Source organism: Protopterus annectens, chromosome 1.part0 (assembly GCF_019279795.1).
Source record: "Protopterus annectens isolate FY-2018-M chromosome 1.part0, PAN1.0, whole genome shotgun sequence".
NCBI lineage: Eukaryota > Metazoa > Chordata > Ceratodontiformes > Protopteridae > Protopterus > Protopterus annectens.
The window spans coordinates 534,315,547-534,340,903 of NC_056725.1; the positions used below are offsets into that span (position 1 = coordinate 534,315,547).

Consider the following 25,357-nt stretch of genomic DNA (forward strand, 5'->3'; position numbering starts at 1 on the left):
CGCTGAACCTGTCAGCTAGGATGTTGGCAATGTCTGTGGGTTCGTGTATTTTTTGTCATTTTGGACTAATTCTGAGCATATCTGGGAATTCCCACCCAGGTTCCTAACATAACTAAAGAAAGCCTTGTGATTATCCTTGGTGTCCTGTGCAATTTTTCTCTCAAGCTGGCCTTAGACGATTTTATGAGTGCCCGTAGTTTTTGCTAATACTGATCAGAGATGCCTTCCTTTTGGGATTTTGCTCTATCATGTAGTAGCTTCCTCCTTCTATTGTATAGTTTGTTTATGGTTGGGGTCCACCAGACAGGACGCCTGCCTTTGGAGGATTGGGTCTTGGTTTTATTTGGGATTGTGATGATCCATGCATTCCTGAAGGTGTTCATAGAATGCGCTTATAAAGGATTCTGCGGTCTGGGCCAGATTTTCCACAGGCCCGGGGCTTTGAAGGATTCCACCTCGGTTTTGAGGAGTGTGAAATTTGCTTTAGAGAAGTTTTTCACTGTGGTTTTCTGGGCAGGGGTGGGGTCGGATGTGAATATCCAGTGAGATTAGTTTATGGTCTGATCTTACCAGTGAGGGATACACTTCTGGTCTGGAGCATAGAGTCCCCATGTTGGTGATGATCAGGTCCAGTATGTTTTCCCTCTTGTGGGAGTGGTAACAAGTTGTTCCATAGCATTTGAGTTTATAAATTCTAGGAACCTTTGGGCTAGGGTGTTGGAGCTAGAGTAATGCTCCCAGTCTATGTTTGGGTAGTTGAAGTCGCCCAATATAATGGTGTTTGGAGAGACCTTCATATTTTCCAGTGTTCTCAGGAAGGCTGAGTGGGGTTCCTGGGTGTGGGAGGGTGGTCTGTAGCAGGCTATAAACTGGAAGGCAGTTTTACCCACTGTTAGTTGCACATGGATAGTCTCTGATGCTTCATGCTGTGCCACCAACCTGGAGGTGTGGGTATCGTTGACTAATATTGATACTCCTCCTTTTGTGGTTCAGTCCAAGTTTTGGGGCCGAAAAGCATGGTATGAGATATAACCTAGTAGTGCTGGGGTGCTGTCCGGAGCCTTGAACCAGGTTTCTGTTACTGCACAGATATCTATGTTCTCCATGCTAAGGAGAGTTTCGAGTGCGTGCATCTTGAGGTTTAGACTTCTGGCATTGAGTAGCATTACTCTTAGTTTCTTATCCCTTGTGATACCTATGGAGGTGGGTTTGTCTTTTGAGCCTTGCCTAAAAAAGGCACTATGGGGGTAGCAAGAGCCTTTGCCAATATCCGAAAGCCCAGGGGTGACAGGTGCAAGCCGTCCCTAGAGAAGCATCGTGGTTTGTCGAGCATGTCATCCCAGGCTGACAGGCATTCGATCCCCTTTGAATGACACCAATACTTAAGCCAATTGTTGAAATTGATCATCTTGTCTTCATATTGTGGCATCATTCTTGGTGAGGGTAAGATGCTACTCAAGGTCAGGGTCATACCAGCCTGGGCTACATGCTCAGAGAGCTCCTCTATGTCTCTTTTCATGTAGTCCAGGAGGTACGCCTCAGGTCATTCACACCAGCATGGACAATGACTCAGTCATATTTGTACTTGCCTTGGAGTGACCTGAGTGCTTGTGTTATGTGGCGGATCCTAGCGCCGACAGGCAGCTCACCGTGACCTTCTCCTTGTTCAGCCTGGTGAGCGGGACGCCAGTGTGCCTGACGATAGAGTCACCTATTACAAGTGTATCAGGTGTGTTGTTTAGCCTTAAGGGCTGTGACTGTTCGGCACACTGGCTTTGTGAGCTATGTGTTGCACGTGTTTTGTTTTGGGGTAGCGGTTGCTTGGGTGTCTGCTTGGAGGTCTCTGCTGCTTAGGCAGATTTTTATTTAGAGCCTCCGAGAATGTTTTTGTGTGTTTATGTGTTTGGTTTGTTGTCGTGGTAGGTCTATGTGAGACTGGAATTGTAGTGAGTGTGGTTTCCTTCTCCTCCTGACTGGTTACGCCAGTACTGAGTTGAGAGAGCTTAGCCTCCAGTTTGGCTATATGGTTGCATCTCTCACATGTGTTGGAATTTGTTGGGAGGAGGAGAGGGTTGTCTGTGTACATGAGGCAGTTGTAACATTGCCTCAAGATTCCCAGATTCACCAGCTGGACCGGAGAGGAGATTGACAACTGACCTTTAGACATGCTAGAATAGTATTGGGAATTCCTTTATAATTGAAAAAAGGGCCAATGGGGAACAAGGTACTCAAGGGGAGTTTGTGAGGGTGTAGTGCTTTTAATATTTTAGTGCTGACTTATATAATTGCTTTAGTGAGCAAGTGCCAGGTAACTTAAATGCAATGTGTTTCAGGTAACTTCAATGCAAAAACGACAAACAGTAACTTTCTTTCAAGTGAAACAAGGAAATAAGTACAGTAAGCAACGCAGATATCACTATGGATCCACAGAAGCACTGAAAAGCCGCGTTTTAGGTGGAATTAGCGTTTCAGGGAAATAAGCAAACAAACAAGCAGTATACAAATAAAGCTAGATTCAGCAGGCCTGGATCTAGTCTATGCTACAGCAAACAAGGTGTACCAATTTCACTAAGAAACAGTTCAAATATGCAGGCACTATAAGCCTTTAACCAGAAATTCCGAGCTCAGAAGGGCAGAGTCCAGCCTCTCCTCCCACAAGAGTGCAGACCACAAACCCTCTTAATGTAAAATAACTGGCCTGAAGCCCAAGTGCTTAAACCAGAACTAATACACTTTTAGAATAACAGACACTGAGCCCTCAATCAGCAGTTCCCAACTTAGGATGTAAGCTACCTTGTCCTGCCACCGCAGTGCAGGCCACAAACCTTCCTAATGTAAAACAACTGGTCTGAAGCCCAAGTGCTTAATCCAAAAGACTTAGAATGATAGCTACACTTTAATCAAGTTACTACCAAGCAGTAATAAATACAACTGAATACTTTAAAGAATGCCTGGGTTAGTGCTCAGGTTATACAAACAAAGCTAGATTCAGCAGGCCTGGATCTAGTCTATGCTACAGCAAACAAGGTGTACCAATTTCAGTAAGAAGCAGTTTAGATATGCAGGCACTAAAATATAAGCCTTTAACCAGAAATTCCCAGCTAGAAGGGTAGAGTCCAGCCTCTCCTCCCACAAGAGTGCAGACCACGACCCCTTTTAACGTAAAACAACTGGTCTGAAGCCCAACTGCTTAAACTAAAAGGCTTAGAATGAGTTGCACCAAGCAGTAATAAATACAACTGAGTACTTTTAAGATGACGCAAAAGCAAAATAAAGTAGGAAGAAACACAAATACAGTAAAAGCAGATTTTTTTTAATATATATACATATACATACATATATATATATATATATATATATATACATACATACATATACACAGACACATACATATATATATATATATGTATATATCTATACACACATACATATATATTATACATACATACACACATTTTATATATATATATATATATATATATATATATATATACATATATATATATACATATATATATATATATATATATATATACATACACACACACATATATATATATATATATATATATATATATATATATATATATATATATATATATGTAAGTAGTACCCAATGGGTAAAAAAAAAGGGGGTACCAGCAATGGTATTAAAGATTACCGTGGAGGTACGGAAGGCCTGTACCAACAATGGTACGAAAAATATCAAAAAACTTGTTAAAAGAATCAGAAGCAATGGGTAGCAAACTCTAAACGACTAATAAGATAAAAATTCACAAAAGTGGAGAAAATTTATTTCAAAAGTATAAATTTTAAGTCAATTAGCTTCAGAGTTGGCTTGACGCATATTGATATTACATGCGGCAAACGAGATCTGAGGTGAGAGAGGGGCACTATGGGTAAGCTTAGCTTGAGAGTTATTTTTGGCTGGTGTGAGCTTGTTATAACAGCCTACTCCGTTCAGAAGATGGAACAGATACCCATCAATAAGGAATAAATGAAGATTAACATCAGATATACTACTAAAGACAAACCAAAGGGAAATAACTAAAAAATGCGAACCAGAAAGAAAAAATCTTAACTGTCTAACGTTTCTTTGAGTGAGTATATGGGTTTAAGCATCTTTTCGATCCAAAGTTACCAAGAACTTAGAGGAAGGGTCAAGGTGCAAGGGAGACGGCAGAATAAGCATTCTGAACTTCAGGACCTTGGCATGCAGACTTGTAAAAAGATAGCTCTAAAACAGATCTCCAGGTTCCTTCCTTCTTGTGTACCAGAAATATTCCTGAATACAATCCTTTTCTCTTTTGACTTTCCGTTACAGGTCGTATTACTTCCTAGGAAAGCATATCTGCTATGATGGGAGTAAAAAAAGTTTACTCTGTTTTGAGGATGGGACAGAATTCTGTAGGTCTAGAGGGCAGTCCCGGTAGGGAGGGGGGATGGGGAAGAAAAGGTTAGCATAGTTTGCCCCCCCCCTTTTTTTTTTCCCCGAAAGACTGGGCCCCTAGGAGCTCCTCTCTCTTTCTTAGACTTGCCCTACCATTGCTACCTAAAAATAGTTGCTCTCCTGACTTTTATTTTGTTTGCTTAATGATTTCCTGTAAAATGTCACAGACTAGGAGGAATTTCTGTTGTATTTTAATTTAATTGCTAATGAATAAGGGGTGGCATGGACCTCAAAAGTCTGGTACTGTGGGATTTGAGTCCCATCTGTGGTTGTATAATCTGTAATTGAGGCCTGAGGCTCACAGTGTTAAAGCACTGGCCTAGTAAGCCAGGGAGGTCATGAAAGTTCATATCGCTTAAAGCGCACCTGCTTGTTTCTGTCTGCCAGTTGGCAGAGAGGGTTAAGGCGTGAGCTTCTATATAGTTTTGTGGTAAAAGGTGGTTTGATTCTCTCAGCCCTCATTTACCTAATACTGTGTGACCTTGAGCAAGTGACAACCAGACACTGCTTGTTGGCAACTGGGAAAGTCAGCTAAGTTCCTCACTTTTCATCTGTACTTCAATCCTAGTAACTGCTTATGAACTACCATACCTATGCAGGGGAATGAAAAATTCGCTTTCCGCTTGAATTAGCTTCCTACTTTAAACCTCTTTAGAACTTCCACAGATAGAGGACAAACAAAAACCGCTTTGTATCCAGGAAGACATTAAGAATGTCAAATTTGACATTATCTGGTAAATTCTGGGTCCGTGAGCCAGAGCTAGCAAATCTATGCATGACTGATGTAGACGCTGAAGCTCAACACAATGCATAAAAGCATCATAATAGTACCTCAGGAGAATTTGGTAAAGTACAGTTGTGTACACTTACCATAAATGTAGATGCTTGGATTTCTGCATCGGATGCTGTCAAATTTCTTCCATGACGTGGCCACAGGTCGTCAGGGTATAAAACATGCAGCTGACGCCATTATATCAGTTATTCTTGTCCCAGATGTGTCAGGAGCACCAGGAAGCAATTATACATGATGGAAACACCTTCAGTAAAAAGTAAATACCATAGCCATAAGATATGGCCAAAAGAAATGGGATAGATAGAAAGTCTAGAAAAGTCAGGGGGCTGGAGGGAGTGTAACCAGGACTGCAACAGTGAATACACTCCAACATCTATATTTGTGTACACAACTGTACTATGTTCTTCATGTTTCACTGTTGCAGTCATCACATTTGGGTTGATTCCCAAAGCTGGAGAGTAAGGGTGGAGGCAGTCAAGAAGTATTAGGGCTGGCTAGCAGGCTTTGTAAGACTGCTGTGGCAAATCCAGCTCTGGATTTAGAAAACGACAAGTGGTAATTCTTGGTGAAGGTGTGTACATAACTCCAGGATGTCCCTGGTATGGACTCCCCTGATAAATGCTGTAGAAGCTGAGGTAGCCCTAGTAGAATGAGTACTGATCCCCTGTGAGGTCGGTTTTCTGGTAATCTACTGAGTGTAGTACCTCGCGAGGATGCTTTTATTAGCAAAGCTCCGTTACAAACACGCCTCAGCCGAAATTCTGTGGAGGCAGCAGCATGATTTTTCAACAGTGTGCGGAATGCAATATAATTAATATTCAACATCTACATGCCGAAGCAACCCAATGTTTTATTGTAGACATTCAGTACCAACAAATGAAATGTTTTATTGGGGACATAAAATCTAAAAATACTGTTGTACATACAGACGCATTTGTCAATTGGGCAGAGTTCACAATCAAACTGTTTCTCTAAACAATATTGTTACATTTTAACGTTGAAACTGTTTCGCCGTTAAGATGCTAGCAGCATCTGCATGCACAGCACTTGTTCAGTGCTGAGCTGGTCACCTGGCCTTAAGGCATCCAAGTCTGAAAAGAAGCGGAAGGTGTTGAGCATGGTTATTAGTACCCCACAAAGGGGTGCTTGAAAAAGGAGAAGTAATTTCTCACGAGGATGGAGTTTGTTGTGTGTGAATATTTAGCAGTTTACAGGACATGAATTAGCATGCCTGTCAGTCTTCCTCGGATCATTCCCACCCACTTGATGTGTTAATCATTGATCGGCACGTACAACAAGCTGCGCAGAACTAGGCAAGTCGAGGTACTACACTAGTAGATTACCAGTTTTCTATGATGTCCCAGTAGCAGAAATGATGCAGTGTGCTATCCATTTGAAATGGTTTGCTTTGAAATGGCCTTGCCCTCTGCCCCTGTAGCAAAGCTGATTAGCAGCTGATCAGATTTTCAGAAAGGCTTAGCCCTGTCAAGGTGCAGAACCCAGGGAGCTGTCTGTGCACATCCAAGGAGTGTAGAGATCATCTCTCCTTTATTTTGAGTGGGGATTAGGAAAAACGGGTTGGTAAATGGATGGATTGGTTTTAAAGCCACACTGGATACCACCTTGGGCATAAATGTTGGGCAGGTTAGTCCTGAGGGAGAACCCTGTCAGCTTAGAAAATGATGGTTCCACAGCCATTAGTGCCTGTAGCTCAGACACTCTTCTTGCTGAAGGATGGCTAGAAGTAAGGCTGTTTTCAAGAGAGGAATTTTAACTCTGCTGAAGCAGCAGGTTCAAAGGGGAAGCGTGAGCTTCTAGTACAAAGTTAAGGTCCCAGGGTAGGGGGTGGGAGCTCTCCTCTGGGTCTTAAATTGTTAGCTCCTCTCAGGAACAGTTTGATCAGAGGGTAAAAAGACAGGAGGCTCAGTATATGAGCTATAGAGATGGCAGAGGCATGAATCTTAATTCATGAGACGGATAGGCCTTGTGGAGCAGCTCCGCTAGGTAATCCATGATTTGAGGTAAGGAGGACACGGCTGTGTCCTTTCCTAGAAAATGGCTCTAAGAACAGTATCTTTTCCACTTTTCTGAATAGATTTCTACTTCAGGCCTTTTGGCCTCCTGAGGATGACATCCAGCACTTGTTTGCTGAGGATTACTGGTATTGTGTTCATGGAATATGCCAAGCTGCAAGGCGTTCCAGTGTTTGCAGCTGAGGATCTCCCAAATCTGTCTACCCCACTGGGACAGCATGGAGGGGGTCTGATGAAGCTGCCAAGGTGGCAGTGCTGTCGTCAGATCTAATGTAGGAAGTGATGGTACCAGTGCTGGCGGCCAGTGTGATCACAGTGCAATAAGGGATTGTCCATGGTCTGTCTCTGGTTTTATCTTGAGTGAGTACTTTTGAGGAGGAGGCAGAGAGGGAAGGCATAAAATGAGAGTACTTTCCCAAGTCAAAGGATAGGAGCATCCACTCACCATGCTTGGCTGTGAGGGAATTTCTGGTGCAAAATTTGCTCAATTGACGGTTTTGGTGTGGAGGTAAAAGAGGTCCACCTCTGGTGTCCCCACCTGTTGATTAGAAGTTTGAAATGAGTTGGTTTCCAGTTTTTCATCTCAAGCGTGGGTCCAATAGAATTTCTGCTTTTAAGCCGGATCTGCCAGTGAATTTTGCTTTGCCTTTGGCAAATTGAGCTTGCAGGCGTGCACTTGGTTCGCATAAAGGCTTGTGTTCCACTGGTGTCCATAGCCCAACCTGCAGAGGCGCTGTAGGAATGAGTTCCCCCCTGCTTGTTTGGCGTAGCACTCACATAACTCTGGTGTTGTCTGTGGCTTTACTGGCAAAGTTGTCCTGGAAGGGATCACAAGATATTTGAAGGCTCAGAGCATTTTTGTACAGCTAATATTTTCCTCGTGGGGATTGATATGCAGGTGAATTTGTCCTGGGCTCCATTTGCCTTGAAATGACCATTTGCCTGCCATAATGAGCCCCCATGCATAGTCTGATGCATCTGCTTGTCAGGGTTTGGGTGGTGAGGGGTTGAGTGAAAGGGAAGTCCCTTGTTGTAGTAGATGCAAAGCCTCTGCTCCACCAAAGGGAACTCTGCCCTTAGGACAAGGAAATGATATAGGAAGCAGTGTTTCCAAGTCCTGAAAAAAGGAATGTTGAAGCGCCAGAGAATTTTTTAAGTACCATTGAAGTTTCCTCATATGCAGTTTTTGCATAAGGAATTTAGTAGAAATGCAGGAGGCCAAGTGAATTCTAGAGTTTGTGTGCACCCGGTATATTTCTTGCAGATAGCTGGGTTTTGGGTGGCCATTAGTTTCAAAGTAGTTTGTCAAATGAACCACTTGCTTTTCTGGAATGAGGGTATTCATCTTGGGAAGTTGTGTTCAAGCTTGCTCCTAGATGTGATTTATTTTCATTGATGGTGTACCCTGTGAGAAGAAGTTCCCTTTACAAAATGCCAGGTGCTGAAGTAGCAATTCCTGACTGTCCACCTGAATCCGTAAGTAACTGTATCCAAGCATGGTAAATTTGAATACTCTGTTCCGGTTGGAGGCCAGGCACTTCTCGTGAATACCCGGGTGCAGTAGATGGCTCGCGCGCAAGCGCAGAGAACTGATAAGTGCATAGAGCCTGCTCCCAAACGTAGATATTTCCTGCAAGATCTCTAAGGGATGTGACAGGCTTCTTTTTGTCTAGGGGTGATTCAGCCAGGGCCCTTGGCCAGTATAGGCGCAGCTGTTGTAGTGTAAGCATTTTGAATTTTGGGACCACCAGGAAAGTGTTGGAGAATGGACAGATCCAGATAGGTGCCGCGAGCTCTCTTTCTGGGCAATTCAGGGAATAGCGTCTATAGAAAAGTTCTGTCCCATTGGTTTCAAATTGGAACAGGTTGAATAGCCTTATCCTGAGAAGAGAAAGTACTTTGCTTTCTTGAGCCTCTGCCCAATTTGGTTTGAGTGAAGGTCTGGTAACCCCCAGGGTTGGCAGAGTGGAAGTGAATCTGTATCCCTGGATACAATGTTTAGGATCCATCGGTAATGGACTTTGGCTGCAGGGCGAGTTTTCTCCCAGGGGGTGCAAGTACTAAGGCTTTGGCTGGAAGGGATGATAGACAAGTCATTGTGAACTTTTCCATAAGGGGGTGGCTTATACTCCTGTTTTGAGGCAGGAGCACTCCATTGCTTAGATCTCTGCATACCTAGACTGTAGTCTTGGTGGTCTGTTGCCCTGGATTTGGACTGACTGAAGGTCTGGGAGGGACTGGAAAGGACCAGGTTTTAGAAGGCCACGCTTCATCGGAATCTAGGGTGGCTTTCCCCGTAAGAAATCTGTAACAGCTCGTGCATGACTTAGCTTTTCCTCCATCTTAAGAAGAAAGTCTTCTGCTTTTGTGCCAAACGCCTAGTTTAAATTGAGCATCTAGTAATTTTGCTTTGATATGGTCTGGCAAGATTTGTTCCTCAGCCAAGCATGCCTTCAGAACAGACCTAGTGACAGCAGCCCTGCAAGATGCCGGGCGCAATCAAAACCACACTGCAAAGTATGTTTACTTAACTTGGTTTGGTAGAATGCATTAACTCTTGTAAATCTTTGTTTTCTGTGACAATCTGAAGCAACATTTTCTGTTTAATTAGTTCCATAATATGTTGCTGGTAATTCAATCATGTGAAACTGGCAATTTAAAGTTCTATGGCAGAGCCGTGAGGTATATACCTTCTTACCCAATCTGTCTAAAGTTCTAGAATCCCTGTCCAAGGGGGTAGGGTTTTTGGTTGTAGTAGCCTTAATACCTTTAGGTCCCTGGGAAATGGTCTCTGGATCCGCAGTGGGATTCTTAGAGAGAAATTTGTGAGAGACTGGTACTCTGTAGTACCGGGTCAGGCTTTCTCGGAGCTGGTGGTAAGGTATCTGAAGTAAGACTGGATTCCATGAAGATAATCTACAATATCCAGGACAGGGGGGGTATAGCTAGAGGCCTGTGCTGAGGAAAGTCTTAAAATTCTCTGAGTCTCTTTTTGGACTGTGGGTAGTCCTGGCATTCCTAGCGGAAATGCTCTCTCAAGGTATGCATGGTTTCACCAAAAGAAAAGTCCTCTGGAGGGGAGGCAGATGGAATGGAATCCTCTGCATCTAAATCCTCATAGGTACATAAGGGAATGTCCTGGTAATCAGTCATTGGACTCATGGTCTGCAGAATCAGAAGGAAAATCAGTCCTTGTTTTTTTTTTAGAGGAGGAAGGCTGGATTCCCCTAATTAAAGTTATAAGGTCTTCAGCCATTCTAAGCATTTGTTTCTGTGGTATGGGAGCTTGAGCATGCGCTTTGGTTGGTTATCTAGGCGTAGTGCGAACTCTGGGTCCGAGAAACTCGGTAGTTTTAGTCAGAAACAAAGTAGTTTAATTCGAACATCGGAAGGTTGGAATACACCCTCAGAAGCCGGTGCCTGCACAGTGGCTCCGGACCCATCCAAGGTAGAGACATCCGCAGGTTCCATAGTTGAAGCATCATCTCGTGGCATACCGGACTCCGAACGGTTCTCAGCAGTGGCCTGCGAATCTGTAGAAGCGGGTATCGGGCTGCGAAAGCGCCTCACTGAGTACCGGCAGACTGGCGACTAGCTTAATGGAAGCATCGTTTGCAGTTCTGGACCAATGCAGTCTGTGTCTGTCTTTATCCATACGTTTTTTCGGAAGATCGGTAGTTGGATGGCTTATCGAAGCCATTTTAGAAAACGGAGAACGAGAGCGAAAGAATTTAGTGACAAAGACAGCCCGATGATGAATAGTTCAGGAGTTAAACAATGCACAAATCAGACAGCGAGGAACGTAATGGTCTGGGCCTAAACAGGTGACGCAGTAAGAATGAAAATCTGAGGTATTTGTTTTCCACAGGCAAGACAATTGTTAACTTTCTGACATCGGTTAGAGCAAGAAAAAAATGATTCCCAACGGGGTACTTAGCTTTAGAGAACTTCAGGTTTGAAACTCGGACAATGGAAATTTCAGGTAGCAGCTGACCGGCACTTGTGAATTGCTTCTGCTTTGAGCTCCTGTGCGCAGGAAAAGGTGATGTAATGGCGTTGGCTGCATTGCCCTACCATTGCTACCTAAAAATAGTTGCTCTCCTGACTTTTATTTTGTTTGCTTAATGATTTCCTGTAAAATGTCACAGACTAGGAGGAATTTCTGTTGTATTTTGGTACAATTGCCTAATGAATAAGGCATGGACCTCAAAAGTCTGGTACTGTGGATTTGAGTCCCATCTGTGGTTGTATAATCTGTGGCCTTGAGGCTCAAAGGTTAAAGCACTGGCCTAGTAAGCCAGAGGTCATGAGTTCATATCGCAAAGGCACCTGCTTGTTCTCGTCTGCCAGTTGGCAGAGAGGGTTAAGGCGGTGAGCTATATATAGTTTGTGGTAAAGGGTTTGATTCTCTCAGCCCTCATTTACCTACTGTGTGACCTTGAGCAAGTGACAACCAGACACTGCTTGTTGGCAACTGGGAAAGTCAGCTAAGTTCCTCACTTTTCATCTGTACTTCAATCCTAGTAACTGCTTATGAACTACCATACCTATAGGGGAATGAAAAATTTGCTTTCCCGCTTGAATTAGCTTCCTACTTTAAACCTCTTTAGAACTTCCACAGATAAGTGACAAACAAAACCGCTTTATCCAGGAAGACATTAAGAATGTCAAATTTGACATTATCTGGTAAATTCTGGGTCCGTAGCCAGGCAAATCTATGCATGACTGATGTAGACGTTGAAGCTCAACACAATGCATAAGCATCATAATAGTACCTCAAGGAGAATTTGGTAAAGTACAGTTGTGTACACTTACCATAAATGTAGATGCTTGGATTTCTGCATCGGATGCTGTCGCCTCTTCCATGACGTCAGGTCGTCAGGGGTATAAAACATGCAGCTGACGCCATTATATCAGTTATTCTTATCCCAGATGTCAGGAGCACCAGGAAGCAATTACATGATGTGGAACACCTTCAGTAAAAAGTAAATACCATAGCCATAAGATATGGCCAAAAATGGGATAGATAGAAAGTCTAGAAAAGTCAGGGGGCTGGAGGGAGTGTAACCAGGACTGCAACAGTGAATACACTCCAACATCTATATTTGTGTACACAACTGTACTATGTTCTTCATGTTTCACTGTTGCAGTCATCACACTTGGGTTGATTCCCAAAGCTGAGTAAGGGTGGAGGCAGTCAAGAAGTATTAGGGCTGGCTAGCAGGCTTTGTAAGACTGCTGTGGCAAATCCAGCTCTGGATTTAGAAAACGACAAGTGGTAATTCTTGGTGAAGGTGTGTACATAACTCCAGGATGTCCCTGGTATGGACTCCCCTGATAAATGCTGTAGAAGCTGAGGTAGCCCTAGTAGAATGAGTACTGATCCCCTGTGAGGTCGGTTTTCTGGTAATCTACTAGTGTAGTACCTCGCAGGATGCGCAGTAGCAAAGCCTGCCCCAAACACGCCTCCAGCCCTGTGGAGGCAGCAGCAGCATGATTTTTCAACAGTGTGCGGAATGCAATATAATTAATATTCAACATCTATGCCGAAAGCAACCCAATGTTTTATTGTAGACATTCAGTACCAACAAATGAAATGTTTTATTGGGGACATAAATCTAAAATACGTGTTGTACATACATTTGTCAATTGGGCAGAGTTCACACAATCAAACTGTTTCTCTAAACAATATTGTTACATTTTAACGGCTGAAAATGTTTCCCGAAGATGCTAGCAGCACTGTTGCACAGCACTTGTTCAGTGCTGAGCTGGTCACCTGGCCTTAAGGCATCCAAATCTGAAAAGAAGCAGGGGGGGGGGGGTGTTGGGCGCAGCACCCCCACAAGGGGGTGCGAAAAAGGAGAAGTAATTTCTACGAGGATGGAGTTTGTTGTGTGTGAATATTTAGCAGTTTACAGGACATGAATTAGCATGCCTGTCAGTCTTCCTCGATATCCCCACCCACTTGATGTGCTAATCATTGACGGCACGGCCAAAGCTGCGCAGAACTAAGTGCGAGGTACTACACTAGTAGATTACCAGTTTTCTATGATGTCTGTAGCAGAAATGGATGCAGTGTGCTATCCATTTGGAAATGGTTTGCTTTGAAATGGCCTTGCCCTCTGCCCCTGTAGCAAAGCTGATTAGCAGCTGATCAGATTTTCAGAAAGGCTTAGCCCTGTCAAGGTAGAACCGGAGCTGTCTGTGCACATCCAAGGAGTGTAGGATCATCTCTCCTTTATTTTGAGGATTAGGGAAAACGGTTGGTAAATGGATGGATTGGTTTAAAGCCACACTGGATACCACCTTGGGCATAAATGTTGGGTTAGTCCTGAGGGAGACCCTGTCAGCTTAGAAAATGATGGTTCCACAGCCATTAGTGCCTGTAGCTCAGACACTCTTCTTGCTGAAGTGATGGCTAGAAGTAAGGCTGTTTTCCAAGAGAGGAATTTTAACTCTGCTGAAGCAGCAGGTTCAAAAGGGGGAAGCGTGAGCTTCTCTAGTACAAAGTTAAGGTCCCAGGGTAGGGGTGGGAGCTCTCCTCTGGGGTCTTAAATTGTTAGCTCCTCTCAGGAACAGTTTGATCAGAGGGTAGGAAAAGACAGGAGGCTCAGTATGAGCTGAGATGGCAGAGGCATGAATCTTAATTCATGAGACGGATAGGCCTTTGTGGAGCAGCTCCGCTAGGTAATCCATGATTTGAGGTAAGGAGGACACGGCTGTGTCCTTTCCTAGAGAATGGCTCTAAGAACAGTATCTTTTCCACTTTTCTGAATAGGATTTCCTAGTACTAGGCCTTTTGGCCTCAAGGATGACATCCAGCACTTGTTTGCTGAGGATTACTGGTATTGTGTTCATGGAATATGCCAAGCTGCAAGGTTCAGTGTTTGCAGCTGAGGATGCAAAATCTGTCTACCCCACTGGGACAGCATGGAGGGGGGTCTGATGTAGGTGCCAAGGTGGCAGTGCTGTCAGACTGTGTAGGAGTGGGTACCAGTGCTGGCGTGGCCAGTCTGGTGCAATAAGGATTGTCCATGGTCTGTTCTGCTTTATCTTGAGTAGTACTTTTGAGAGGAGGGGCAGAGAGGGAAGGCATAAAATGAGAGGCTTTCCCAAGTCAAGGATAGGGCATCCACTCACCATGCTTGGCTGTGGAGATTTCTGGTGCAAAATTTGCTCAATTGACGGTTTTGGTGGGAGGCAAAGAGGTCCACCTCTGGTGTCCCCCACCTGTTGATTAGAAGTTTGAATGAGTTGGTTTCCAGTTTTCATTCGCGTGGGTCCAATAGATTTCTGCTTAAGTCGTCTGCCAGTGAATTTTGTTTGCCTGGCAAATTGAGCTTGCAGGTGCACTTGGTTGCGCAAGGCTGTGTTCCACAGGTCCATGGCTAACCTGCAGAGGCGCTAGGAATGAGTTCCCCCCTGCTTGTTTATGTACTACATAACTCTGGTGTTGTCTGGCTTTATCAAGAGTTGTCCTGGAAGGATAAGATATTTGAAGGCTCAGAGCATTTTGTACAGCTAATATTTCTTTGTGATTGATATGCAGGTGAATTTGTCCTGGGCTCCATTTGCCTTGAATGCATCTGCCTGCCATGTGAGCCCCCCATGCATAGTCTGATGCATCTGTTGTCAGGGTTTGGGTGGTGAGGGGTTGAGTGAAAGGAAGTCCCTTGTTGTGGATGCAAGCCTCTGCCCACCAAGGGAACTCTGCCCTTAGACAAGGAATGATAGGAAGCAGTGTTTCCAAGTCCTGAGAATGTTGAACGCCAGAGAATTTTTAAGTACCATTGAAGTTTCCTCATATGCAGTTTTGCATAAGGAATTAGTAGAATGCAGGAGGCCATGAATTCTAGAGCTTGCAGTATATTTCTTGCAGACAGCTGGGTTTGGGTGGCCATTAGTTTTTAGTAGTTTGTCAAATGAACCTGCTTTTCTGGAATGAGGAATGCCATCTGGGAAGTTGTGTTCAAGCTTGCTCCCAGATGTGATTTATTTTCATTGATGGTGTACCCCAGAGAAGTTAGAAGTCTCTTTACAAATGCCAGGTGCTGAAGTAGCAATTCCTGACTGTCCACCTGAATCAGGCAATCATCCAAGTATGGGTAAATTTGAACATTTCTCTGCCTGCTGGAGGCCAGGCACTTTGTGAATACCCTGGGTGCAGTAGATAAGCCAAAGGGAAGTGCAGAGAACTGATAGTGCATAGAGCCTGCCCTAAAACGTAGATATTTCCTGCAAGATTCCCTTAAGGGGATGTGCAGACAGGCTTCTTTTAAGTCTAGGGTGACTAGCCAGGCGTCCTTGGCTAGCATAGGAAGCAGCTGTTGTAGTGTAAGCATTTTGAATTTTGGGACCACCAGGAAAGTGTTGAGAATGGACAGATCCAGGATAGGGTGCCATGAGCTCTCTTTTCTGGGCACCAGGAACAGTCTGGAGTAGAAAACCCTGTCCCCATTGCTCTACTGGAACAGGTTGAATAGCCTTGATTCTGAGAAGAGAAAGTACTTGCTTTTGAGCCTCTGCCCACTGGTTTGGAGGAAGGTCTGGTAACCCCCTTAGGGTTGGCAGTGAGTGGAAGTAGAATCTGTATCCCTGGGATACAATGTTTAGGATCCATCGGTCCTTTGCAATGGACTTTTTGCATGCAGGGTGAGTTTTCCTCCTAGGGGTGCAAGTACTTGGGCATGGCTGGGAAGGATGATAGACAAGTCATTGTGAACTTTTTCCATAAGGGGGTGGCTTACACTCCCTGTTTTTGAGGCAGGAGCACTCCATTGCTTAGATCTCTGCATACCCTGAGACTGTAGTCTTGGTGGTCTGTTGCCCCTGGATTTGGACTGAAGGCCTGGGAGGGACTGGAAAGGACCAGTTTTTAGAAGGCCAATGCCTACTGAATCTAGGTGGCTTTCCCCGTAAGAAATCTGTAACAGTTTGCATAGATTTAGCTTTTCCCTCCATCTTTTTAAGAAGAAAGTCTTCTGCTTTTGTGCCAAACGTTCCTAGTTTAATGGAGCATCTAGTAATTTTGCTTTGATATGGTCTGGCAAGATTTGTTCCCTCAGCCAAGCATGCCTTCTCAGAACAGACCTAGTGACAGCAGCCCTGCAAGATGCTTCTAAGGCATCAAAACCACACTGCAAAGTATGTTTACTAACTTGGTTTGCAGAATGCATTAACTCTTGTAAATCTTTGTTTTCTGCACAATCTGGAAGCAACATTTTCTGTTTAATTAGTTCCATAATATGTTGCTGGTAATTCAACATGTGAAACTGGCAATTTAAAGCCCTTATGGCAAGAGTTGCAGAGGTATATACCTTCTTACCCAATCTGTCTAAAGTTCTAGAATCCCTGTCCAAGGGGGTAGGGTTTTTGGTTGTAGTAGCCTTAATACCTTTAGGTCCCTGGGAAATGGTCTCTGGATCCGCAGTGGGATTCTTAGAGAGAAATTTGTGAGAGACTGGTACTCTGTAGTACCGGGTCAGGCTTTCTCGGAGCTGGTGGTAAGGTATCTGAAGTAAGACTGGATTCCATGAAGATAATCTACAATATCCAGGACAGGGGGGGTATAGCTAGAGGCCTGTGCTGAGGAAAGTCTTAAAATTCTCTGAGTCTCTTTTTGGACTGTGGGTAGTCCTGGCATTCCTAGCGGAAATGCTCTCTCAAGGTATGCATGGTTTCACCAAAGAATTGTCCTCTGGAGGAGAGGGTGATGGAATGGAATCCTCTGCATCTAAATCCTCATAGGTACATAAGGGAATGTCCTGGTAATCAGTCATTGGACTCATGGTCTGCAGAATCAGAAGGAAAATCAGTCCTTGTTTTTTTTTAGAGGAGGAAGGCTGGATTCCCCTAATTAAAGTTATAAGGTCTTCAGCCATTCTAAGCATTTGTTTCTGTGGTATGGGAGCTTGAGCATGCGCTTTGGTTGGTTATCTAGGCGTAGTGCGAACTCTGGGTCCGAGAAACTCGGTAGTTTTAGTCAGAAACAAAGTAGTTTAATTCGAACATCGGAAGGTTGGAATACACCCTCAGAAGCCGGTGCCTGCACAGTGGCTCCGGACCCATCCAAGGTAGAGACATCCGCAGGTTCCATAGTTGAAGCATCATCTCGTGGCATACCGGACTCGAGCGGTTCTCAGCAGTGGCCTGCGAATCTGTAGAAGCGGGTATCGGGCTGCGGCGCCTCACTGAGTACCGGCAGACTGGCGACTAGCTTAATGGAAGCATCGTTTGCAGTTCTGGACCAATGCAGTCTGTGTCTGTCTTTATCCATCGTTTTTTCGGAAGATCGGTAGTTGGATGGCTTATCGAAGCCATTTTAGAAAACGGAGAACGAGAGCGAAAGAATTTAGTGACAAAGACAGCCCGATGATGAATAGTTCAGGAGTTAAACAATGCACAAATCAGACAGCGAGGAACGTAATGGTCTGGGCCTAAACAGGTGACGCAGTAAGAATGAAAATCTGAGGTATTTGTTTTCCACAGGCAAGACAATTGTTAACTTTCTGACATCGGTTAGAGCAAGAAAAAAATGATTCCCAACGGGGTACTTAGCTTTAGAGAACTTCAGGTTTGAAACTCGGACAATGGAAATTTCAGGTAGCAGCTGACCGGCACTTGTGAATTGCTTCTGCTTTGAGCTCCTGTGCGGCAGGAAAAGGTGATGTAATGGCGTTGGCTGCATGTTTTATACCCCTGACGACCTGACGTCATGGAAGCGGTGACAGCATCCGACGCAGAAATCCCAAGACTCTGGTATTCGGGCCGACTGAGGGCTACCTGCAGGCAGATAACCCAAGTGTGATGACTGCAACAGTGAAACACGAAGAACACCCTTAGTGACTGAGGAAAGCAAAGGAATCAAACAGGAGTTAGGTTCTGATGCAAGTAAACCAGCAATAGCATTTTTCATGTTAGCAAAATATACCAAAAGGAATTTGGACATACAAGCCTGACAACTGTTAGTTTGAAATGCTAAGGTTTAAGAGGTATAAACTCTTCTTTCAAAATCTATCAAAGGGCAATGCCATTCCTGTCAGTCAGAACTGGACTGGACGCTTACAGCCAATGGTTTTTGATAATGAAATTATTTAAGGGCTAGCCCCGAGGATACAGAAGTAAGTACGAGACTGATGTACCTTATACAGTTTACCTAGCTTTCTTGAAGCAAGAGCTTGGCTATTAGTAGCAGTACTGGCTGTATTAAATATATCCACAAGTACTGCTACAGCTGAGAGTGTAGCTGGAAGTATAGTCACTGGTTTGGAGATTTTTACTTGCAACAGGTCAGCGCACCTCTGCTGAGTTTCAGACACTTTATGCTCCCAGTTAAACAAGTCCTTCATTCCTTCATCCTTCCAATAGTATCAGAGAACAATTCCACCTCAGGAGAATCTGAAGAAATGTTTCTTCAGATTCTGAGTCCCAGTTTTCAGGAGAAGATACTTGAAAGCACCGTCTAAAAACAACTTCCCATACATCAGGATCCGATTTTGCATCTGAAGGAGATATTTCTTTTTGAATGAGTACAGGCTGTAGAAAGTCTGAAGTGATTAAAATATAAGACATCTAGTAAGAAAAACATTCCTATTATCTTAATAGAGGGAGTGGAAAGGCATTTCCCTTTTGAGTTTTTTTTTTCTAGACTTTGAAGAAAACATCCACTCAAAGTCTTGTCACTCCAGTGCTAGGCGCCTCATCACTAACTGCTATCTGCAGGATGTCTACATTTCCATCTGATCAAGCACACTTCTCCCTTGTCTATAACGAACATGTCTGGCCCTTCAGGATATATCAGATTACCGACCCTTACTGGCTTCCTGAGGAGCAACTCCAGAGGGACAAAATGTCCCGAGGGCTATTCAATACGGCTATACTAAAGTAAATCAATCTGGGGCAAGGGAAGATGGGATAAAAACTGCATTGTAGAACCCTCTGACTTCCTTTTCTTGACGTCTGGAACAAGGACATCCATAATACCATCACTAGACTGCACAAAAACTTTGAGGGGAACCAAAAACAGCTTTTAAAGGTCTCAGATTTGACTGAAGAGCAAATGGAACTTGAATAGATGTTGTGTTCCTCAACTAAAACAGAAACGAGAGGCATAAGGGATTTGACATCCACGCAAGCACTTCCCCTTTCTTTCAGTCATAACCCAAAAAGCAAGAATACTTTGAGAAAAATGTAAAGTCCCCAGCAGGGTACTTGTTTGACCAATTTCTCAGATCTAGCCAACCACCAAACCTCTTACTGGAAGCTTCAATAGCAACAAAGTTATTGAATTTTTGGCACCTGTACATCTAATTTTACAATGGCATGCATGTATACCTCACTGGACATAAGGGCATGTGGGAGACACCTTAAAGCTTCGAACGAACAGTGGTTGGATGTCCAATCCTTGACAAGATATAGTCCACAAAACTTGGGCGACCAGACCAATGATAATGATGAACATGCTGAGCTATCTTGTGATTGTTTGCCTGCAACCCCCCCCCTCCCAAAGGCCTGGTTTGAGCTATTGGTGGGCATATCCTGGTCTGGATTCTGGGGTGGTGGAGGAAATGTCTCCATTGAGAGAGATCTAAGCCACCTGGAGGGGATCACAGGTATCCTCTAGTAAGGTAACTGATGAGAAAAAAAACTTCTGGACCAGCCGTATGTGCAGCCTTACATGAGCCAACATAACAAATGTATAAAATAAAGCATTTCAGTACTTCTGCATTAATCCTTAACAGGCTTCTACTGGACACAACTATTCCTTTTCAAGGGGTGACTTGAGAGAGTACTTGATTAAATGTCTTGCTCAGAGGCGCACAGCAAGCAGGTGGAGGGGGAAGAAATCAAACCCTGTAACTTTGTTACAGGAATTAATGCTATAGTTTGCTGCCTTAATCCTCTGTGCAAACTGCCAGATGCTGTTTAAGGTAACCAAGATGGACCAAGTTTTTAGAAAGTGTTTACTAGCAATAATATGGAGAAGACTGACTTATCACTGCTAACCTATCTAAAGACACAGATAATACTCTGCACTCTACATCCAGTGTTGTCTCTTTGAAAAAGATGGATTGGGATGAGCACAAACTTCACCTCTGTGTTCACAGACAACCAGGTGCTGCATGCACTACTAAGGGCATTTTATTTTGTTGGGGGGGGGTCAGATAGCAATCTCAACTGATTAAGGCTTGCAACAGTAGGGGAATCTAGGGCTTTCCTACCCCCCCCCAATGCTTCTTGTTCCATTGCAGAAATACTGCTTTTTCTGAGACTCATTTAAACTGCTCCACTTCAATTTGCCTTATGCAGAAGGGTTGTTGTTTGGCTAGATATTTCCTGGAATACTTTGGCATGCAGGGTGACAGCCTCCTGTCTCACTGGATACTGCCCTTCTCATCTTTCCCTTTAAAACCTTGTAAGAAGGATGACCAAAGAAAAGCTCCTTTAGATAAGTATTTATGAACTGCTGCTTTATATCTTAAGGCAAGGGTTGTAACCTTACTCAAGTACTCCTCCTGACAAAGTACAGTTATTAACCTACCATAAATGTAGATGTTCGAGTGTATTCACCGTTGCAGTCAGGCTTTGACAATGTTGAGTCCAGACACTTTTTAGGTACCACTGAAGTTTCCTCATATGCAATCTGGCATATGGAATTAGCAGAATACAGGATGCCATGAAGCCCAAAGCCTGCAGAATTTTTCTTGCAGATAAATGGGTCTTTGTTGCCAACATTTTGAAGTAAGAAGTGTAATGACTGCAACAGTGAAACACTACGAACATCTGTATCAGAGGCTGCTACCCTAGGAAAAAACATCCATCACCACTATACTTACATTTTGTGGCATGCCTGTCCACTTTACCAACTGTCATTGTGGATTTAATTTTGCCTCTGGATGACTCCATGTCTTCAATCTGTTTACGGCATAGTACCCTGAAAAACACCTGTACAGTGTTGCAATTATGGTTCTCACAGCTACAGTAAAATGGGTATAAAACTTGTTGCCAAGCCCACCAAGAATTCTGTTTTATTTATCATTAGATATGAAAGCTGAAGGAGGGGGGGGGGGTCGAACATAGAAACCCTGGCTGCATTCATAGGGATCACCGTTGGGTCAACAAGGCTTTTGCAGGGGTGCATATGCCAATCATGTAACTACCATAAAAAAATGAGATTCTGTTGTGATTGCAGCAGAGTTCAGTTCTAGAAATAGACAAACACAATCCCTGAGGCCTTGGACTCCCACCACCTGTGATTAAAACATTTTTTTGTGGAGCAATCACTTCTTCAAATTTAAGATCTTGTGAAATAAGTAGTCCTTTGGTGAACACTCCACGGAAATGGAATGACCATTGGCCGAATTCCACAGGGACTGGATTTAATCAGAATAAAACGGCCTTCTCACTTAGAGGCCTGAATCTGACCATGGCTCAGAGGTGGGACCTTCTATGTGGGCTGTTGGAAGCTATGGCATGAGAGGCTCTGTGCAGCATTGTCAGATACTATTCTTTAAAACATACTGTAATCAAAATGTGCATAAGCAAGGAGGCATGGGTATGTGCAAACCAGACAGTGACGGGCAGATTTCACAACAGACATCACTGTACCTGCATTTAAAGTGAAATATGGATGAAACAGCACACGAGTCACTGAGGTGGCTCCCTGTAAAACAGATTTCTAGGATATCAATTTTGCATACTTAAGTGAAGCATCTGCAAACAGTATGAATGAAGCAGCAAGAGAACTGAGACCACAATTCAAACACTCAAGCAAAGTACTTACTATTCTGAATTTGCATACTAGGGTACAGCTTTGATTTCAGTGGATTAATTTTAGTCTCAGCAGAGAAGTTTAGAAAGTATAACAAATGTATATAAAAACTTACAAGTAAAAGGCAGTTACAGTTGAATAAATTCAAACAGAAAATGTAACACAATCTCATTAACACGCAAAGTTCTATAAAACAGATTACTTCACCTCTATACTACTACAAATCTGTCCATACATTATGTATAAAATAAACTGTCCTCAATGTGACATTTGATGAACGCTTGAGGCTGTGAAAAGGAGTCTCCCAACAGTCTTGCGAACAGCTACCAACAGTTTCCATCTTGGTGAAGCAGACTAACACCTCCTTTCTACAAAGTAGACTAGGCAGGGGGGAGTACCTTGCCCTAGTGGCAGTTAAACCTCTTGCTCTTCCCCAGTATATCAATACAAATACCACTGCACTAGTCTTGGAGAGCCACAGGCACACACAACACAGGTTGAAAAATGGGAACACAAAGAATTTACAAATGACTGAAAGAAATGATATTCAAACTGACAGTTTGAAAAAAGAATCTGGGAGGGTGGGGTACTCTAGAAACAAAAATGGTCAAGCAGCTGACGCATTCTGTCATGGGGTTTTCTGTCCACAAACAAACAACCCAAGTGCAAGATCCGGCTGAAAAAGCGCTAAATTCTGAATCATAGATGGGCATAATTTTGGACAAGGTTTCCCCACTCCAAAGCTTCTCATGGACAAACCTGTGAGGATTCTGTTTTTGAAAGGTGCACACACAGACACATGGAGAAAAACACCTTTCTTGGTTGTCTCGTCTCTCTCGTATACCTAACGAAATCTGAAAAATGCATACCAGCAACACAAAATGTTAAATTAAGGTGTGATCCACCTTTAAAGCATGGAGAGAGGCTCTCTACAATGTAAAACAGCTGTTGTAAACTCACCTCTTCTTAACTAAGCACCGTATCACACACAAAGCATCATGGATTGAACGTTCAGCTTCTTCCATCACCAGTTTATTGGACCCACGAACTACAATGCTGACAGTTCTTCCAGGATTTGCACAGCCAGTAATCTGCAAGAACAAAGTAAACTGCTATACCTCTGACTAACTTAAAAAGGTAGTAAATTCAAAAGTAGTAAAATCATGCAAAATAAGAATTACCTTTATTAATTTCCCAGAGCCATCTAGGTTAACTTCTTCTGCCAATTCTGCAGTACCCAACATGTCAGGAGTAAAATGGTCAACATGTGCAGCTGGCTTGGTTCCAATTGTCTGGAATCAACAAACATTGAAAAAGAAAATTACAGAGTGAAGGGAAAGAATGAAAAGTAACAAAACAGCAAAAGCTTAATGTACTTAATCAGAAATGGTTACATAATCTAAAATTATGAAAAAGCAAGCTCTGCCCAGAACTGAGTAATGTAAATGACAAATACTATTAATCTATAATCTCAAATGAAGCAAAGCATGCATGTAGCTTAAAATATTACATATACATGCCTTTTAGACAGCAAAGAAACAAAGGTACTGACTTCACAAGAGGATGTCTATGCCAAATACTAAAAGCACGTCAACCACAGCCATACCGAAAAGAAGGGTCATTATCTAGAATCTACACTTGCATGTATCGGACAGCAAATACAAGTCAAGACAGAAATCTTGACTATTCAGCTCTAGAATGCAAGCAGGATCACTGCATGGCAAAACTGGAAGTCATTGGTGAACAAATGAGTACTAAACAATACGGTTCACAGCTATGAGAATCGAGTCAACCATTTTTGGGGAGAACAATCTTGCTGTGAAACTACAGTACATTGAGAGTCCTCAAGTACTTGCTTAATCAGTCCATTACCACCTTCTGCACTCCTGAGATGTATACTTCTTCTAGGAGGATGTTCGGATTGACAGTCATGTTGCAAAACTTCACACAGACAACCAGTGAACGTCTCCTTGTCGACTGATAAACCACACCTCTGCAGTGCTGTTTGCCGCCACACCCTCCAACCTACAAGGCTAAATGAAAAGCCTGGACAGCATAAATTACTGCCATTATCTCGTATACTTGTATTTCCTCTTTAGATCCTTTTTTGTCATTACAACTCTTGGCTTATCCATCTTCTACAGCTTGTGCAATTTGCATGTCAAGAGTTGCTGTCTGTGTAGAACATTTATATCTGTAAGAATTTACAGGTATTACGGCTTCTCTATACACTCTAGCCTCCTCCTTTTAACTCTTTTCCTGTTTCTCCCAACTTTGCCACCCTAATATGTTATTACTACTAGCAGTCCAACCTCCCTCCTTTACTCTGTATCCTTTCTACAGGTAATTTGGGGAATTCCATTCAACAGGGGCACCCCTCAATTAGTAAAGATAGTGCAGACAAATGCAGTGGAGCACTTCAGTACCCATCACATTCTGTTACTAAATGCCAACATTATAAAAACTCCACTGACTTCCAATAAATACCTCTCTGTGTAAAATCACTCAAGATGCTGATGCTGTATTCCTATGCAGTTTATTCCTCAACACAGTCAGCAACATCCAAGCTTAAAAGTATATGCTCAGGCAACAACTTGCATCATTTATAAAAGGAGGGCCGCGGAATGTGTGCAATTAACCCCTAACTTTTTATTACTATGCAGTGGACAGTGTGTTGCATGGATATTTTGTTATTGTTGCCTGTGACGTTTTTAGCCTTTCCTTTTTTGGGGGGGATATTCCACGGGACTCTAACATTATGGATGGGACTCTAACATTATGGATGAGAGGCTTTTTTTTTTTTTTTTTAAATAAGCTGTGTATTTTCAGAGAATGGTCAAATGACCCACTTATGCTGTACTGATGAGCTTATATAAAGGGAGAAACATGTCATGACTACAGTCAGGGGGGTGCCTTTTACTGGCTTGAATGCATCAATAAAGATTAAAAAATACATGACCACTCAGAGGCCATAAAAAGTACAGTTGTGTATACTTACCATAAATGTAGATGTTAGAGTGTATTCACTGTTGCAGTCATTACATTTGGGTAATATGCTGGCAGGTTGCCCTCAGTCGGCCTGAATTCCAAAGTCTTGGGTCCTGCATCGGTTGCTGTCTTCTCTTCCATGACGTCAGGTCGTCAGGGGTATAAAACATGCAGCAGACTCATATACATATATATATATATATATATATATACATACATGCATCAATATAAACTTTACCTTAATCTACAAGCAAATACACCACATAGGTTGTAGAAGATAGTGAAGGAAAGATAAACTTCAGAATGACAGGGGGATGGCGAGA

At 43.1% G+C, this 25,357-nt stretch overlaps 1 protein-coding gene across 1 annotated transcript in view; it reads right to left on the reverse strand.

Annotated features, from left to right (window-relative positions):
- CCT4 (chaperonin containing TCP1 subunit 4) overlaps positions 1 to 25,357 on the reverse strand; it is a gene marked incomplete in the record, with an annotated part of 539,719 nt that overhangs the window by 177,546 nt on the left and 336,816 nt on the right. The window contains 2 exon segments of the mRNA XM_044061172.1: positions 23,007 to 23,137; positions 23,228 to 23,338. Coding sequence (XP_043917107.1) covers positions 23,007 to 23,137; positions 23,228 to 23,338 — 242 coding nt within the window.